The sequence below is a fragment of the Eptesicus fuscus genome, chromosome 2, assembly GCF_027574615.1.
Source record: "Eptesicus fuscus isolate TK198812 chromosome 2, DD_ASM_mEF_20220401, whole genome shotgun sequence".
NCBI lineage: Eukaryota > Metazoa > Chordata > Mammalia > Chiroptera > Vespertilionidae > Eptesicus > Eptesicus fuscus.
The window spans coordinates 36,111,751-36,131,540 of NC_072474.1; the positions used below are offsets into that span (position 1 = coordinate 36,111,751).

At 43.7% G+C, this 19,790-nt stretch overlaps 1 protein-coding gene across 2 annotated transcripts in view; it reads left to right on the forward strand.

Annotated features, from left to right (window-relative positions):
- PITRM1 (pitrilysin metallopeptidase 1) overlaps positions 1-19,790 on the forward strand; it is a 37,177-nt gene that overhangs the window by 12,118 nt on the left and 5,269 nt on the right. For both annotated transcript variants that reach the window (XM_008157745.3, XM_028134249.2), the window contains exons 7-19: positions 191-317; positions 1,432-1,520; positions 2,293-2,421; positions 3,046-3,159; positions 4,967-5,063; positions 6,378-6,512; positions 8,028-8,166; positions 15,051-15,167; positions 16,846-16,978; positions 18,213-18,333; positions 18,429-18,505; positions 18,744-18,909; positions 19,244-19,344. In XM_008157745.3, the coding sequence (XP_008155967.2) occupies positions 191-317; positions 1,432-1,520; positions 2,293-2,421; positions 3,046-3,159; positions 4,967-5,063; positions 6,378-6,512; positions 8,028-8,166; positions 15,051-15,167; positions 16,846-16,978; positions 18,213-18,333; positions 18,429-18,505; positions 18,744-18,909; positions 19,244-19,344 (1,545 nt within the window). The remainder of the gene's footprint in view (positions 1-190; positions 318-1,431; positions 1,521-2,292; positions 2,422-3,045; positions 3,160-4,966; positions 5,064-6,377; positions 6,513-8,027; positions 8,167-15,050; positions 15,168-16,845; positions 16,979-18,212; positions 18,334-18,428; positions 18,506-18,743; positions 18,910-19,243; positions 19,345-19,790) is intronic.

Genomic DNA, 19,790 nt, shown 5'->3' on the forward strand with positions numbered 1-19,790 from the left:
TTATCAGCATATATATATGTGTGTATGTATGTGTGTGTGTGTATGTATATGTATATGTATATGTATATGTATATATATATATATATATATATATATATATGCATACCTTCTGTTTCATACAAAAGGCCATCTATGCTGATTTCTAATCTTTTAAACTAAAATAGACTAATATATTCTCTCAAATTTTTAGGTTCTTCACTTATGGTAATTTTCCGCTAGAACAGCATCTGGAACAAATTCATGAAGAGGCTCTGAGTAAATTTCAGAAAATTGAGCCACGCACCACAGTGCCGGCTCAGAAGCCTTGGGATAAGCCGGTGAGTGCCGCCCAGAGGATAATCAGTGTTTTACCTGCCTGTTAGTATATGGAGTCAAAGACTCCAATTGTGTGTTGGTAATGGGATTTAAAATGTGGTTGTGAGCTCATCTCAAGCCTAAAGATGGTTACAGTAAAGCTTCGTTATAACAGACTAATTCAGGTGAGGGGGTGTCCATTAAAGTTGAAAGTCTGTTATATAAGGTACTACGTTTTCCAAATGCATACCTTAAAAAATTGGCAAATTAATTAGTTTACCTGTTTTTACTTATGTGGACACGTTTGTGTAACTAAAATTAAGTATGTATGAAAAGTTTAATTTCATAGAAAAGTTTTCTCTATGTATTACTGTAATTTTAAATTTATACTGACTAGGTCTAGTAAATGTATTCACCTGTCATCTCAAGTAAATGGTTGGGGCGTGGCGTAGTGCACATCAGAACATCTGCCACATGAATTAAAACTGCTGCTGAAAGACCCACCACAAGCATGAAGCAGTGTGATCACGTGCTAATCCTTTCCCAAACATCTAGAAGCAGTGGCTCTTGAATTTAAATATGTAGACTATAGTTGGAAACATGTAATATTTATTTATGTCAGTGAAATATTTATTTACTATAGTGTTTTTTCCAACATATGGCCTATTTGCTAAAATTTATTAAAAATAATAGTGAATTAATAACAAAAAAATAACCTGCTAATTTAATTACCTATAAGCAGATCTTGCTTAAAAGTATTTTAAAATCAACTGGGTGTTAATTTTCACATATGACATCCAGACCTGTAATTTTGTGGATTAAATCTGAAGTCCATTAAGTTGAGGTCTGCAAAATTGAGTATTTGCTATATATTTTTTTATTGTCTAAAGTTTTCCTCCTTTTTCCCCGATTGACCCCCCCCCCTAAGCCATTCACACCCCTGAGGGCAAGCCCCTACCACTCCAGTGTCTGTGTCCATTGGTTATGCTAATATGCATGCATATAAGTTACTGTATTTGTTTTAAAACAAAGTTAAGTTAATGAAAAGCATCTTTTGGACCATTTTATTCATCTAGGTAATCTATACTAGTTTAAACACATTCATTCACATGCTGTGCCTACTTCATGGTTTTACAGAGAGAATTTCAGATCACCTGTGCCCCGGACTCAATGGCCGCAAATTCCTCTAAACAAACAACCGTCAGTGTCAGCTTCCTCTTACCCGAGTAAGTATCCATGTGGAAGTAGGAGATGCAGGTGAGCAGGGTCAGATTCAGTTCTCCAGTCAGGTATGAATGGTTGGGTGGTCAGGGTTCAGGGTTACAGCAGGTCTTGGATGCCAGTGGGGTTTTTGACAATGTCTGGAATAGTTTGAGGGGAAATCTCTGAGTAGCTGTTCTGAAGGAAAGTAACTTACTTCCTTACTGCATTTTAAAGCTCAATTCTAGAGAAAAACACAGCCTCAGAACAGAAGTTGTTACCATTGGGGTCACAGGTGGCTGAGTGTGAGAAGAGCACTGTGAACGTTGCTGAAGTGTGTGGGCAGCAAGGAACCCTGCCTTGCTCCACCCATCAGGGTTGTCTGCCCTCAGAAGCTTCAAGGCGGACAGAGTTGCCCCATCTTTGCAGTGTGTCTTGTCTGCCATGTAGTGGGACAGTGCAGTTTGAATTGAAGTCGTACTATGTCAGAGTGCTTGCACACACTCCGGCAGTAGCATTCAGTATGCAGCTAAACTGACTCTATGGTTTGGACTCCCAAAAAAGTCCTAGTATATAAGAGCTTTCCAAATCAAAAAAATAATTACTCTCTTTAGATGATATAACTATTAGAATAGAGGTTGAAATGCATAAATTTCTACTAGAACCTCAACTTCTTTGGAAAAAAAGTACTGATTATAATGTAGTACTGATTATAATGATTTTGAAAACATAAGGAACAATGGTTTTCTCTTTTTTCTTCAAACCCCCTCCCCCCCCCCCATCTCCTTTAAAATGAAGAATCACTGACACATTTGAAGCCTTCACATTAAACCTTCTGTCTTCACTCTTGATTGGCGGGCCCAACTCCCCCTTCTACAAAGCCTTAATTGAATCTGGACTTGGCACAGACTTTTCTCCTGATGTTGGGTAAGTTTAATTTTCAGATGAGATCAGTAGTTTGCTATTAGGGCAGTTTTGACATTTGACAATGTGACACATTTTTATTTGTCACAAATGGGGAGGGAGGGTTACTGCCATTTGGTGGGTGGGGCCAGGGAGGTAGGATGCACATCCCACAGTCACAAGATGGCCCCTCCTGCCCCAGCACAGAACTGTGCACTAGAGTACAGTTCTGGTACAAGTTAACTTTTGTCCCCTACAGAGAGTATCTGGAAAAAGGCAGCTTTTTAAAGATCTCAGAATGGCATACTGATATCTATTTTTAAAGTCAGGTTGTTAAATATTGTTTGAAATCTTAAGGTTTTATAAAACTGAGCAGTTTTCTGTTTTTAGGTTTATTTTGCCATAACTCTAAAGTTTAAGTTGTGATGTTTAGAAATGTTAAAAAGATGTGGTGTCACTGTGACCAATTATGTCTGAGAAACAGGTATGTGAGGATATAGCTTTCATTGCTTTGTCCTGGAGGACTTGGGAGTTTAATGTTCTTAGCTCTGTTCTGCAGTGTATTTGATCTTGAAATGAAGAAGCGCATGGTAAGTGAGTGATGGGAGCCATATGGACTGTAATGCATGATCAACATTCCTATTCTAGATATAATGGCTACACACGGGAGGCCTACTTCAGTGTGGGCCTGCAGGGGATCGCCGAGAAGGACATTCAGATGGTCCGAGACATAATTGACAGAACCATTGACGATATCATCATGTACGTATGACTCTGCACCAATTTGCTAGCCATCTCGGTTCCTAAATACTTTATAGCAAGGGCCAGCCTTCTCCATTATTGGGCCATCTGTACAAAACCTCACATTTAGTTCCTTAAATAGTATCTCTGCTCTCTTGTTGCAAAAACATTTGTTTTAGTACTTCAGTCATTTTTATTACTAAACTAGAGGCCCGGTGCAAGAAATTCATGCATGGGGGCAGAAGGGAGTGTGTCCCTCAGCCCAGCCTGCACCCTCTCCAATCTGGGGCCCCTAGAGGGATGTCCAACTGCCCATTTAGGCCCGATCCCACAATCCAGGACTACTGGCTCCCAACCGCTCTCCTGCCTGCCTGCCTGCCTGCCTGATTGCCCCTAATCACTTCTGCCTGCCAGCCTGATCACCCCCTAACCTAGTGATGGCGAACCTATAACACACGTGTCAGCACTGAAAGGTCCCAGGTTCAATTCTGAGGTGGCCGCATGCCGAGGATGAAACATTTGCTGCTCTTGAGGATGAAACATTTGTGAAATAATGTTTTTTCCTCAAAGTGACACACTACCCGAGTTATGCTCAGTTTTTTGGCAAAGTTTGACACACCAAGTTCAAAAGGTTGCCCATCACTGCCCTAACCACTCCCTTGCCAGCCTGATCGACACCTAATTGCTCCCCTGCCGGCCCGATTGCCCCTAACTGCCCTCCCTTGCAGGCCTGGTCCCCCCCAACTGCTCTCCCCTGCAGGCTTGTTCCCCCCAAACTGCCCTCCCCTGCAGGCCTTGTCCCTCCCAACTGCCCTCCCCTGCAGGCCTGGTCCCCCCCAACTGCCCTCCCCTGCAGGCCTGGGTCCCTCCCAACTGCCCTTCCCTGCAGGCCCAGTCGCCCCCAACTTCCCTCCTTGGCCGGCCTGGTCACCCCCAACTGACCACATGGGGGCAGCCATCTTGTGTGTTGGAGTGATGGTCAATTTGCATATTATTCTTTTATTAAATAGGATAGAGGCCTGGTGCACGGGTGGGGGCCAGCTGGTTTGTCCTGAAGGGTGTCCCGGATCAGGGTGGGGGTTCCCTTGGGGCATGGGGCAGCCTGGGCGATGGGCCTGTGGTGGTTTGCAGGCTGGCCACGCCCCCCGGTGACCCAAGCAGAGGCCCTGGTATCTGGGATTTATTTATCTCCTATAATTGAAACTTTGTAGCCTTGAGCAGAGCCAAGCCTCCTACTTGCTCCGTGGCCGCAGCCATTTTTGTTGGGATTTGTTTATCTTCTATAATTGAAACTTGTAGCCTTGAGTGGAGGTCTGGGCCGGCCAGGGTGTGTGGAAAGCTTGGCTTCCTCCATTGCTAGGGAAACCCAAGCCTCCTGCTCACTCCATGGCCACAGCCATCTTGGTTGGGTTAATTGGCATACTAGCTCCTGATTGGCTGGTGGGCGTGGCTTGTTGATGTAGCAGAGGTACAGTCAATTTGCATATTACTCTTTTATTAGATAGGATGCCTTATATTTAGGTCTTTAATCCATTTTGAGCTCATTTTTGTGTATGGTGTCAGATAGCAGTCTAGATTTATTCTTTTCCATGTGACTTTCCAATTTTCCCAACACAGTTTATCAAAGAGGCTTTTCTTTCTCTTGTGTGTTTTTGGCTCCTTTGTTAAAAATTAGTTGCCCTGTATGTGGGTCTATTTCTGGACTCTCAATTCTGTTCCATTGGGCTGTATGTCTGTTTTTTCTGCCAATACCATGCTGTTTTGATTATTGCAGCCTTGTATTAAGAAACATTTTTTTTTAACATCTCTGTTTTCAATATTTCTTTAGGAAAGGATTTGAAGATGATCGAATTGAAGCTTTACTTCATAAAATTGAAATACAAATGAAGCATCAGTCTGTCAGCTTTGGACTTGCCCTGACCTCTGTGTGTAATTCCTCAGCCATCTCCTGTTTTTCTTTTTCTGATACTTTTGGAATTAGTGTTCTTAAAAATACTGTATACTTGCAATTCATAGCAACTTTTCCATGAACCTTGAAAGTTATGCTATTTTACATCTGATATAACTTTACTTTTAATTTAGTTTGTCTTTTTACTAGCTTGCTCAATTGGCTTTTTTTTTTTTTTTGTATCTTATGTTTATATGTAAAATAGATTTACACAGACCACTTTAAAGGAATTTATCTGTATAAAAGGCTAATATGCTAAGTTTTCTTCGCTCGTCTGGGTAATGACATTAAGTAGCAATATCTGGCTTCCTCTCCCTAGCAACAACTCCTTGCAGTTTCTTCAGCCTAGGAACACGACTTGCTTTATAACCAGGTGTAAACATTTTGCAGTTCAACCAAATGTCTGTGAAGCATTTTCCCGTGCCTGATCTCATTTGATCCTCACAGAAGTCCCAGAGTATGTAGATAGGAGACTCTGTGGAATCCTATTTTCTTTTCATTAGCCGGAAAACAGAGATTTAGAAAGCTTAGAAACTTGACCTGACTGAAAAGAAGTAAGAAATGGTGGACCTTAAAAATGACTTCAGGTTTTCTCATTGCGCAGAATATAGTCAAACACTGCTGCAGTTAAATATTTTACCCTTTGTTCTCTCTGTGTGATCTATAATAATAATCAGCTTTGTGTTGATATTTACTGCTGTGTTGCTGACCATTACCTGAAAGAGAAGTTGGGATGCTTCACTGGGCTGGAAAAAGTTTAGATACATCAAAAAGCAGGTCTAATTAAGCAAGTTTATTCTATATCTATAAAAGGCTACGTTGACTCGCGCATGCGGGATACATATAAAACTCTCGCTGGTGCTGGCGCCAATCGCACGTGTGTGCTTCCATTTGTCATTATCAATCATGAATTTGGTTGACACTTTCTATTATAGAGAAAGGGCGAATAGCAATATTAAAATATTTCTTCTAATTAATTTCCTTTCAATGTGCATGAATTCATGCACCAGGTCACTAGTTGATAATAACTGTTGATCTGTTGGTATTTTATATTTTCTAAAAGTAATTTTAAACCTGTGTTTTTTTATTTTATTAGGGCGAAAAAGGTTTAAAATTATTTTTTTTTCGCATTTTAGTCAAAGAATGGCTTAATTTTAATTTTAATTAGTCATCCATGGTATTTTTTAAATATAGAAACAGATTTTAATAAAATGGCCTGCCTTTGATGTTGACTGAGCTGATGTGGAGGTCATTGTGTAATGTTCTTTGTGGATTTAAACCTCTGCTCCAGTACATAGCTTCCTGCTGGAACCATGATGGGGACCCTGTGGAGCTCCTGAAGCTGGGAAGTCAGGTGGCTCAGTTCAGGCAGTGCCTTAAGGACAATCCAAAGTTTTTGCAAGAAAAAGTGAAACAATATTTTAAGGTAAGAAAATTAGAGAATTTAAGTCATAATTTTGAAGTTGAATTTTATAATGAAAGGAACATTGAGAACATAATCTACATTATGTAAATCAACTTCTGTTAATAAGTAAGTGACATGATTTCTTAATTATTAATTAAAATTTTAAATGCTCATATTAACTTAAAAACTCGGTTTTCCAGATTCAGATGTGATTTGACTATGTGTTATTTTTTTATGTATGAGTATTTGTATGTGTATGTATTAACAAAACCTCTGCACATATTTTTGTTCTGTTTTGTTAATAGAACATACAGAATATGAGAACAAGTCACCTACATGTGTGAATATTCTGGTTATTTTTATAAAGGATTCTTTTGATGCTTGCTCCTTGTTTTTGTAGATTTCTGGGCATTTCTACTTGTAGTAAATTCCCTGGTAGATAGTTGTCAATATGGTAGAACTTCTAACAAGAACCTGACCATGGTGGGGTCTGTCATGAAGGCTGACTGCTGTACTCGGTACCATTGTTTTGGTCATGGGGCATGATTTGGTCATTTGACCTTAGATCTCTCTAACTTATTATAATTTATTTTGCATAAAGTTTTTGTTAATTCTCCCACCTCTCTGTAGTATTACATACACATGAGCATTTTGTGTGCTATTGTTTTCAGTTGTTGAAATAAATAAGGAAAGCACATTAAGTCATCTAACATTTTTACATTAAGTTGGCATCTATTTTGTCTTCATAATCCTATCTAATAAAGAGGGAATATGCTAATTGACCCTCATGCCATTGCAAAGATGGTGGCGCCCAGACGCCTAGGACCTGCCCGAGGTATAAGCAAGCCTTGGATGGCGGCTGCCCACCTGCCCAGGGCCGACCGAGGCTCAGGTAACTAGAGCTGGCCGAGGCGTGTGCTTCTGGCAGTGGCAGCAGCAGAGGTGTGATGGGGTATCGCCTTCCCCTGATCGCCAGGTCGCCTCCCATACCTGAGGGCTCCCAGACTGTGAGAGGGGGCAGGCTGGGCTGAGGGACACCCCCCCATCCAGTGCATGAATTTTCATGCACCGGTCCTCTAGTTTGTAATATATTGAATGAAGATTCAGCCTTTGAGAGATTAATAATATAATGAGGACTAGATAAAAATTGTTTTATATATTGTCTTCAATGTAGACTAAAGTCAAAAATTTATATTAGAAAGTGTAAACAGTTTCCTTTTACAACCAGGATGTAAAGAAAATGTTGAGTACTGATACATTTATGGTTGCAACATCATAACAATAATCATACTAATAACAGTAGCACAGCATATATGAATTACGTAGTTTCTACAAAGCAGGTATGATTGCAAGAATTTCATTTGGCTCACTTACTTTCTCCAAGACAACCTTTGGGTGAGTGCTGTCCTCACTAATTGAAATGGAAGGTGGGACTCAGGACCAAGAGCACACAGGCAGAGAGGCTGGTTCAGCGTGTCCGGCTTTATAACATCTTGTTTTAATTTGGCTCTTTTGTTGCTGTGGATGTTGTTGCAGAATAATCAGCATAAACTGACATTATCAATGAAGCCAGATGACAAGTATTCTGAGAAACAAGCACAAATGGAAACAGAAAAACTGCAGCAAAAGGTCAGCGCTCTTTCCCTGGAAGACAAGCAGCAGATCTATGACAAAGGTCAGACTCTCAATTTTGTTCCTGGTCGTTCCTTAGCCTTGCCCAACCCTGGTGAACTTCTTACTCAGGATACAGTTGTAGGCAAGTCTTATTTTGACCAACAGGTATTTGTTGTGCATCTGCGAAGTTCTGCATTGGGTGTTACGGGTTCAGGCCTGATAGGATGGATGCTGTTCTCAGCAAATCCGCCCCCTCTCGTTGGACAGGAAAGGCAGGAGTGGTGGAAATGAGGCAGCTTTAGAAGGTGTATCACTTCACATATTTTATAAGGACTTCCGTTTATCAGGTGCTGTAACATGCCCCATCCTGTGTGTTGTGTTGCAGAGTGTAGTGAACTGCCACCCAGCACTGTGGACTGTGTGAGCTGTGAGATTAGAGGAGATGGGTCTCGTCTCAGTGATGGGAAAAGGTGTGAGCTGTGGTGAAGGCACACTCGGGTCTGTGTGGTGCAGGTGCAGTGAAGACAAAGTTGTAGAATTTCGTATAGCACCGAACATACTTACTGGGAATCCCAGTGGTCCTACTCTTGTTTACTTAGAAGAAATGAAGTGTGTGCCCACACAAAACTGGAAATAACTCATATCTCCACCAACAAGCTTTGTCTATAAAATGCAATACTCCTGGGTCATAAAGAGGAACACACTCATTATTGATGGATCTCAAAAGCCTTTGCTAGGGGAAATTAATTATCCAGGCACAAAGAATACCTACTGGTCGAGTACATTTATATGAAACTAGAAATGGCAAAAGGACAGTGACAGAGGCAGGTGAGGCCAGAGTGGGGGCGGGGAATAGCCTGCAGTGAGCCAAGAGGGCACTTCCTGGGTGCTGGAAATGTTCTGTATGATGATATGGTGGTTCATTTGTCAAAACTTACTGAATTGTATCTTTTAAATTGTGAATTTCAACATGTGTAAATTATGTATTGATAAAGTCTTATTAAAATATACATGTAGTACACACAGAAATACAACCCCCCATTTTGACCAAGCTAAGTTTGATGTGATTTAATCTAGTAAAGGCAAAATTAGTGTCAACATGCAACCTATTATTCTTTATCTCTGAATTCTTTAGACATACAGCTATTTTAGATCTTTCCATAAATTTAACATGCTAATTGAATAATAAACACAAACTTTTGTGAGTGCCAGTTGACAAGTTCCATCTTTCCTTTTTTTTGTTTTTTTTAATTGAGGTCTATTTGACATACTAATCTTGGGTGTACAACAAAATTATTTGCTATATGTATGTATTATGATGATCACAGTAAATCTAGTTAACATTTGCCACCATACATATAGGTTTTTTTCTTGTGATGAGAACTTTTAAGATTTACTCAGTAACTTTCAAATATGCAATATAGTGTTACTAACTTTAGTCACCATGTTATACATTACATCTCCTCACTTATTTTATAACCAGAAGTTTGTACCTTTGACCCCTTTCACTTATTTTCCACCTCCCACCCCTACCTCTGGCAACCACCAATCTGTTTTCTATATCTATGAGCTTGGTTTTCTTCGTTTCTGTATTTTTTATTCCACATATAACTGAGATCATATGGTATTTGTTTTTCTCTAACTTATTCATTTAGAATAATGCCCTCATTTCATTTGTGTTGTTACAAGTGAAAGGATTTCTTTTTTCTTTGTTTATGGGTGAATGATATCCAATTATGGATATATAACATATTTTCATTAATAAGTTTTTAAAATTATTTTTTTAATTTATTTTTCAATTACAGTTAAATCTATTAGTTTCAGGAGTCTAACAGAGTAGTTAGACGTTTACATACCTTTCAAAGTGATATATCTAGTATCCACCAGGCACCATACAGTTATGACAGTATTATTGACTATACTACTAGCCCTGCGCACGAATCCATGGACCAGAAGCTCTTTTCTGCCCTCCTGTAGCTCTCCGCCCACTGGCCCGCCCTCCTGTACCTCCCCCCACTCCCCATAGCTTGCTGCCCTGTCCCCTCCTGTAGCTCTCAGCCTCCCGCAGCTCTCCGCTGCCCTCTTGTAGTTCGCTGCCCCACCCTCCTGCAGATCCGTGATCCGGTTGTTCGGTTGTTACACAGTCTGCGTTAAGCCTCATGGTGTAACGGATAATTAGCATATTCCTCTCTTATTATATAGGATTCCCTATGTTGTACTTTACATCCCAGTGACCGTTTTTATAACTGGCAGTTGGTACTTTTTAATACCTTTTTCTTCCATCGCCCCAATCCCCCTCCTATCTGATAACTATCAAACTTTCTCTGTACCTATGAGTTTGTTTCTATTTTATTTCTTCATTTATTTTGCTTTTTTTTAGATCCACATATAAGTGAAATATGGTATTTGTCTTTCTCTGACTTATTTCACTTAGCATAATACCCTCTAGGCCCACCCATGCTGTCACAAATGGCACATTTCATTCTTTTACTAGAGGCATGGTGCACAAAATTTGTACACAGGAGTGGAGTGGTGGTGTCCCTCAGCCTAGTCTGAGCTCTCTTGCAATCCGGGACCCTTTGGGGAGGGTCCTTAGGTCTGGCCAGCAATCAGGGCCTATCAGGCTTCCCCTGACTGCCTGCAGCTGGCCCTGCCTCTGCTGCTGCCACTGCTTGCCATCTGAGCGGCGCTGCTACCCCCCCATCCCCGCCACCGATCGCCTCCCTCTGTGGGTGACAGGCGGGGGTGCGATTACGTGGCTGACCTGTGCCTCCCTCTATGGGGTGATTGCTGGCTGGCCCTGCACACCCGCCACAGCATTGCTGGCCGTTGGCCTGGGCCTCCCTCTTTGGGGCGATCATGGGGCGATGGCGATGCCCCCAACCATTCGCACCACACCCGCCTTAGCTGGCCTGGCACCAGTGCGTGTCATAGCATGGTCATCCGGAAGGTTGTCCAGACGGTCCTTCTGCTGTTGAGTTATTCAGTCGATTTGCATATTATACTTTTATTGTTATAGATGGCCAAGCAATATTCTATTGTATATATTTCTCACATCTTTATCCATTTGTCCATGGATGGACACTTAGAAAGTTGCAATGAACATAGGGGTGTGTATCTCTTTTAGAATTAGTGTTTTTATTTTCTTCAAGTGAATACCCAGAAGGGAATTGCTGGCTTATATGATAGTTCTGTTTTTAATTTTTGAGGAACCTCTATACTATTTTCCATTAGCAGCTCTACCAATTTACAATCCCACCAATGGGGCATGAGATATCCTTACCAGCACTGATTATTTCCTAGGTATTTTTTATAGTAGTCATCCTAATGGATATAATATGGCATCTCACTGTGGTTTTGATTTGTAATTCCCTGATGATTAGTGATGTTGAGCATCTTTTCATGTCTCTGTTGGCCATCTCATCTGTTCATGCTCTTTAGAAAAATGTCTATTCAAGTCCTTTGCCCATTTTTTGCTATTGAATTTTATGAATTCTTTATATTTTAGATGTAAAACTCTTAACAGATACATGATTTACAAATATTTTCTCCCATTCCATAGGTTGCTTTTTCATTTAGTTGATGGTTTCTTTTGCTGCACAGAAGGTTTTTGGTTTGATTGAGTCCCACCCATCTTCCATCGAACTTTTTGTGTTTTTTTGTTTTGTTTTGTTTTGTTTTTGCTGTAAATAAGATTATATAAATTCCAGATTTGCACCATTATACTTTGACATTTTTGTACTCTATATTTTTGTGCTCACCACCAAATATCTATAGTTTTCATTCATTACAATGTATTTGACCCCTTACCCACTTCATCTTCTCCTCACACTCCTTTCCCTGGTAACCACTATTCTGTTGTCTGTGTCTATGAGTGTTTTTTGTGGGATTTTGTGTGTGTGTGCGTGTGTGTGTGTGTGTTAGTTTGTTGCTTTCTTGTTTTATATTCCACATATGAGTGAAATCATATGGTTTTTGTTTTTCTCTGACTTATTTCATTTAGCATAATGCTCTTCAATAAATCCATGCTGTCATAAATGGCAATTAAATCAGTGAAGCCACAATGGAAAGTAGTATGGAGGTTCCTTAAAAGATTAAGAATAGATTAATCATGTGATCCAGCAGTCATTTTTTCTGGGTATTTGCCCAAAGAAAATGAAAGCACTAATTTGTAAAGACATATGCACCCCTATATTGAAAGCATCTACACTAATGAAAGAGAAACATGCAAATTAACCATCACTCCGCTACACCCACAGCCAATCAGGAGCGAGTATGCAAATTAGCCCAACCAAGATGGCGGCAGCCACAGCGCTGGAGCAAGCAGGAGGCTTGGGTTGCCCCTGGCAATGGAGGAAGCCAAGCTTCCCGCGTGCCCTGGCTGGCCCTGGCCTCTGCTCAAGGCTACAAAGTTTCAATTGTTGAAGATAAGTAAACCCCAGATACCTGCTTCCAGCTGGCCCTGGCCTCCGCTCAAGGAGGCACTGAAAAAAAAGAAAGAAAAGAAAAATAGGAGGAGCTGGAAGCGTGGATCGCCGGGGGCATGGCCAGCCTGAAAACAGCCCTCAGCTCTTCACCCAGGCTGGCCACACTCCCATGGGGTGAGGGTCCCTGCTGGCAGGCTTGGCCAGCCTGCAAATAGCCATCAGCCCCCTCACCCAGGCTGGCCAGGCACCCAAGTAGGGACCCCCACCCTGAAGGGGGTGTGGCCAGCCTGAAAACAGCCCTCAGTCCCTCACCCCATCAGTGGGGGTCAGTTGGAGGTGATCATGACAGCAGGTGGGGGGAGCAGTTTGAAGTGAGCAGGCCATCAGGGGGGCAGTTGGGGGCGAGCTGGCCAGCAGGGGAGGCAGCTGAGAGCGAGCACACTGGCATGGGGGACAGTTGGGGTGATCAGGCTGGCAGGGGTGGACAGTTGGGGGTGAGCAGGCCAGCAGGCAGAGTGGTTAGGGGCAATCAGGCAGGCAGGCAGGTGAGTGGTTAGGAGCCAGCAGTCCTGAATTGCGAGAGGGATATCTGACTGCCAGTTTAGGCCCAATCCCTGTAAACCAGCAGTAAGACATTCTTCGAGGGGTCCCAGATTGGAGAGGGTGCAGGCCGGGCTGAGGGTGCACTCCCCCGTCCCCCCGGCATGCACGAATTTCGTGCACTGGGCCTCTAGTTGTTTATAATAGCCAAGATATGGAAACAAACATTTTCCATTTTTACTTAAGGCCATTTGTACACGAGGTAATGCATGCCTAAGCAACAGGACATATGCTCCCTGAGTGATCAGATTCCTGGCCTGGCCGTGGAGTTGTGTGCTGTTTTAAGGAAACAGTTACTCCAGTCCACACCTGTCTGTGAATGAATGGGGGCCCGTATTACAAAAGTGCTTTTATTTTACAGATCACTGCAGAGTTCATTAAGTAGGACAGAGCTAGTGCATTTAGTGGTTATTTCATCTCAGTAAGTCTTACATATGTACTTCAGCATGAGGAAGCAAAGTCCAGTCTAAAGATAAGCACCAAGGGAAAATGGGAATGGGAAATTATCTGATTTAAAACTCTAAATAACGTTCCAGTTTGAGGTGTCTATAATGTAACATATTAAATACTGTGAAGGGCCGTAGCCCCTGCCATTGGGAGGGAGTTCACCTGGGAGCAGACGAGACGATGCCAACGGTTTCTGTGCATTCAGAAAGGAGCAGCGGATATTTCAGAGGACAAGGGAGGTGGGCCTTTGAACTGTTACCAGGACTGACAGGCAAAGAGGCAAAAGACCTCTAGGTCAAATGCACAGAAATAGAGAATGTCTGAGGGTCAAGGGGTTGGGTGACTTGGTTGACTGGGGTGGGGGTGACAGACCAGTGAGGAAGGCCTTGGATATCCAAGAGGTTTGAGTGTAAGGTGCATGGAGCCACATCCCCCTGGTGCTGTGGGGTGAGCTGGGGACGGGCCTGCAAGGGGAGGTGTGTCAGCCTGTGCTTGGACCTGGGAACCCAACTCCAGCAGAGCCTGTAACAAGCTGTCCAGAAACCCACCTCTGTCTCAGGAGCCAGTTTTTTGGTCACTGGCTCTCTGGGACCTTCAGGGAGGTGGACCTGGAGGTCAGGGCAGCTCAGTGACAACAGGGGATCGGTTATCTTGTGACATGATGCAGTGTGTGTTTGACAGATTGTGCAGGCTGTTCACAGGTGCACTATTCCACTCTGTCCTTGGTCATGCACAGAGTCCTTTGGTTCCCTTCCCTGACAGTCAGTGGAATATGCAGACTCTGGGGAAGAGGCCTCTCCCCTCCAATCAGACCTGTGGCAGGCAGGCCCAGAGCATGTGTTTTTAATTATGTTTATAGTTGGGACAGTGAATTTGATGGGACAGTAGTTTTAAAGCTCTAAAAATGAGTTCAGTCTGTCTATCTAGCATAAAACCTGGGAGTCAGGATCTGTCTGAGCAAAGTCCCACCCCCACCAGCATAATTGTTCCTTTAGAGCAGCGATTTTCAACCCATATGCCCGCAAGAATTTTTAACACACGCATGCAATACCTGACTGTTTAGTCAGGGGCACTGACCTCTTTTCTCTTAGGTTGTCAAATAAAGTGACAACAACCAACACAACAATAGCTGTCTGGTGTGAATGAATTGAAATTATACCTATTTTTTAATCAGATGAGCAAACCAATATAGTTTTTTGCATGCTGCAGAATTTTAGTAACTAGTTTATGTGCACTGTGAGATGAAAAAGGTTGAAAATCGCTGCTCTAGGTCATTGAGAGTGAGGATTAGGGAAGAGCCACCTGCTGTGCTCATGCTCCTGTGTCTGGTTCGCTTGGGACTGCCATTGCTCACACCCCAGCACTCGGCATGGGTGGGTGTGAGGTAGTGACAGAGGAGATGAATTACAAAAGACCTTTCGGTTATTATTCTCCTAAATGTTCATACATTTCCTCCCCTTTTTCTCCCTAGGCTTAGAATTACAGACTCAGCAAAGCAAAGCTCAGGATGCCTCCTGTCTGCCGGCGCTGAAGGTGTCAGACATTGAGCCCAGAATTCCGTTCACTGAGCTGTCGGTGGCCCTGGCAGGTCAGTGAGCTCTGGCTGGCATGGTGCCTGGGCCATGTGAACCATGGGATCACCCCCTATGACTTTGTAGTCCTGCTCTTGATGCTTCCCTGGGTGCTGTTACCACTCAGTGACCACAGACTTCTCTACCCAGGAGGGGCCTGTCCTTGCCTCCCAGTGGGGGAGGTGGGCTCTGTTCCCAGCCTCTGGAGTTAGGAGAGTGTGAGTGATGCTGTGCTGCATTAGATGCAGCTCCTAGAGGGCTCAGGCAGCCTTTGAGCCCCACCATCACGCCCTCCAGCTCAGCCGGCTGTCTAGGCAAGGGGACAGCCTAGTGTGGAGGGATGGAAACTCTGCACAGCGCCTTGTATCAAGGTGTGGGGAGCCAACAGGAGTTGCAGGCCACTGACATCTCAAGTTTCATCCTGGAGTTTCCTCCCTGGTCTGTCAGTGGCTCTGGTTGGAAGCACAGAGGCCTCTCTGGAACAACGTTCCCTGTCGGAGTGGATATTCAGCTTCCACATGGCAAGACGTGACTTCATTGCTCTGTCCTGAGGGAATTCTGATGGCAGCCTTGCACTTCGACTTGTCTCCACCATTGTAGGAGTGTAGAGCATGTTTGAGCATCAGGTTGACTTCTGTGAAGCGTCTGTCACTGGCCCTTTGTTTGTAATGGGGCCTGTCCTATTAACCACGTCTGATTTTTTGTGTGCATGTGTGTACACATGCAAAGAGGATCCTGTCTTCTGGAAAGCGGGTTAACATCCCACTGATCTAATCCCCCACAGTTTGTGTTTATCAATGAAAGTCATTAAGTGGTTATTAACAGAACTAGAGGCCCGATGCACGAAGATTTGTGCAAGAATGGGCCTTCCTTCCCCTGGCTGCCGACACTGCCTTCGCTCTGGCTGGAGCCGCCTTTCCACCTTCCCATGTTGCCCAGAGGCCCAGAGCGGCTAGGGTGGTTCGGAACGCCTGCATTGTCACCATCATGATAATGCAAGGGTCCCGACCCACCCCCCGGCCGCTCAGCACCTGTGTATGCAAATTAACCTGCCATCTTTGTTGGGTTAATTTGCATATTCCTGATTGGCTGGTGGGCCTTGCAAAGGTATGGTCAATTAGCATGTTACTCTTTTATTAGGTAGATTAGTGGGGACAGGTCAGTTACCAGTGAGTACCTTAGTTTCTGTGCTGGTTTAGGGCACTGTGCTAGGGATGTAGAAATAGAACACAGAATGTCCCCGGGGGACTTGGGACCAGGGTGTGCCGGAGCTTCATGGTGGGGCCATCAGGTCCTGGGGAGGGACTTGTTAGGATGAGAGGCATCTGGGCTGGGTGAAGAGTGGGGTCGTGTTGCAGGAATGACAGTCCACTCTGAGTAAAGAAGGTGAGGTGCACAGAGGCCAGTGGGGACCAGCTTGAATGGCATTTGTTGACCTGAAGCATGCTGCTTCTCTCTCTTGATTCTTCAAAAAGCAAGGAGCACTTTAGTATTAAAGTCGGTTTAAATTTTACCATATAAAAGTACAATAGGGAAATCTGTCTAAATTACAGCAAATGAGTAGTATTTCTTTGCTAACATAAATTTTAAACCTCCACCCTTAAAAAGCACTACCATTTTAAAAATATTAAACAATGACTGCATGATTACAAGTGTAATGGTAAAAATAAGGACGTTAAATGCCTCTTTGTCCAGCTGGAGACGTCCCCGTGCAATACTGCGCCCAGCCCACCAATGGCGTGGTCTACTTCCGGGCCTTCTCCAGCCTCAACACCCTGCCCGAGGAGCTCCGGCCCTACGTGCCGCTCTTCTGCAGCGTCCTCACTAAGTAAGACACTCTTGCACCCTCAGCACGCGCTTGTATATTTCATTGGTGGATATTCTCTGTGTTTGTTTTGTTTTAATGCATTCATAATCTACTGTTTAGTGAATCATTTTGTTTTTCATAATCCATAGCATTGTTACAGTGTATAAAGGGTACAATATTTGTTGAGATTTTTCTTATGAAAATCGTATTTCCTTACTAAAATATAGTACATTAAATATTTATAAGCCTTGGGTATAAGCAATATTTTCAAAATATCTACCTCAGCAACTAAGCTCTTTAAGACTGTTAAAAGAATGATGGTTTTGCATCAGAAAAGTAATTAAGTCTGACACGTGCGCCTGGGATGTCCTTGAGCTGCCATGCCGTATGCCCTTGTCTGCGCTGGTTTTGTGGTCCTGTCGTCCTGGGTGAGCAGGTGCCTGAGCAGATGTGAGAGCACAGGCGGGCACAGCGCTGCTGCCTGTCTGTCCTGTGTCCCTGTTCCTCTGCTGGCTCTCGGAGGCCGAGGCGGGTGGGCTGAGCCGGAGGTGATGGGAGCTGGGTTCCCTTCCTATGATCCAGGTACATAGAGGCTTCAAAGGGAAATCACAGCAGTAAACGACTGGGCCCTGTGTCCTGTATGCACAGGAGCTAAAAGCACTGGGAGCACCCACCTGCAGAGTGGCTGCACAGTTCCCTGCCCTTTTAAAAAATATGGCTCCCACTCTTTGTCCTTTATGGCTGTGGTCATTTTAGAAAAACCTCACAGTGTCGCTTGGCTTAAATTACTTCTCTCATTAGGAACAGCAGTTAGAATGTTTCTACCAAAAGCAACATCAGTGTAGAGATGACTTCAGCTTTTCTTAAAAATGCAAAAAGGCTTAGTTTTAAAATTTCACACCCAACACTACCAAATATTTGAACAGATAGTCTGTGTCGGATGTTTTGGAAGAACAGAGTAGGGAAGACACAGTAAGCATTTGAAAGCCTAGCACTGGGAGTGCAGCTCAGCATTTTATGTTAGTGCTGGACAGCGGCTGCCTGGGTGTCTGGTGGGCTGGACAGTGCTGAGTGACCCCCTGAACAGGAGACCCGGTTTCTCCTGGGGAGAGGGCCCGTGACCACTCAGCCTGCGTGTACATTTGAGGTGTAAGAGGTTTGTACAGGCGTGGTTCTTGGATTGAGCCAAGCTCGTACTTCAAGATGATGGGGCCGAGCTCGTGTTGGTGATTTGGGAACTCCCTGCTGTTCACAGGCTGGGCTGCGGCGTCCTCGACTACAGGGAGCAGGCTCAGCAGATAGAGCTGAAGACGGGTGGGATGACCGTGTCTCCCCACGTGCTCCCCGACGACTCCCACCTGGACACCTACGAGCAGGTGACATTTGTTTCTCCATCACAAGGTGTTTGGAGGTTGGTTTCTCTGGTGTCTATTTTTTTCTTTTAAATAATTTCTTTTCTTTCCTGATTTAGGGTGTATTTTTTTCATCTTTCTGCCTCGAGAGAAACCTACCAGACATGATGCACCTGTGGGGTGAGATATTTAACAGGTAACTTGACTTGCAGATATGTTAATGCTGGGGCCATATCACAGGTCTGGTCTGAAGGATGCTGAAGGGAGATTTTACTCTCTGGTGGCTTGATTCAGAGCCTAATTCTACTTGTAATTCCTATGGACTTGTAAATTTCTGAGGATGTGTACATCGTCTGAAAACTTACACATTCTCCATGCTATTGAATGGGGACTGAGAGGCTTCAGAAACTTAGCATACTCTTCCTTGTCCATAGCCCATGCTTTGAGGAAGAAGAACACTTCAAAGTGTTGGTTAAGATGACTGCTCAAGAGCTGTCCAACGGGATCCCAGACTCGGGGCACCTCTATGCATCCATCAGAGCCAGCAGGACCCTGACGCCCGCGGGGGACCTGCAGGAGACCTTCAATGGGATGGACCAGGTGATATGCTGAGGGGACCATTGGTTATTCTGGGTTAGCCAGGTCTTGCAGAGTTAATAAAATTATCTGGTACTAAATTACTTACATCTCAGAAAAGCTAACTCTCTAACCAGCCAAATTTCATGGGGAACTACCCTCATCTCTCTTCCCCCCATTCCCACCCCTCCCCAAGGCAGGCAGGTGCATCTGGCACACAGTCACAGAGCCATGGTTCCCCTGTCAGGGCGTCCGTCTGGTTTCCAGACTAGGGAGGAGTGTCTGGTCCCTGCTGTGCTCCAGGGGCTCCCTGCTCTGCTCGGGGTGTCTGCTCTATGTGCTGGTTCCTTTGGCTTAGGTGAGGTTGATGAAGAGAATCGCAGAAATGACAGACATCAGCCCCATCCTGAGAAAGCTCCCACGCATCAAGAAGCATTTATTAAACTGCAACAATATGAGGTAGGGGTTTATGGTTTGTTCTGAGCAAAGATAGTAATGATGCTTCTAGTTTCATTGAGTGTAGTGTGGAGATGCTCCTCAAGTGAAGGTGTAGGTTATAGAATTGATTCTAGACTTCAGTGTTCTAATTAAGAAATCATTTCATATAGGAAAATTTCATCCTAGAACTGTGAGGTGGATTTACTGCAAATATTTAGTCGTATTGCTCCTAAAAGTAAACAGCCCGTGTTCTGTAAATGAGCCGTCAGTGAGACCCAGTGCAGTTAGCTTGCTCAAGACCAGAGTAAAAATGCAAAGTTCTTGTGAGATTAATTATTACACGATAGTTTAGGAAAACACCTAGCAGCGGACCCGTCCACATACAGTTGGCCTGAAGCCCACAGGTTTGTGAGCGTGAGCAGAATGTAAAAATGATTGACATGTATTATCAGTGACATGGATTTAGC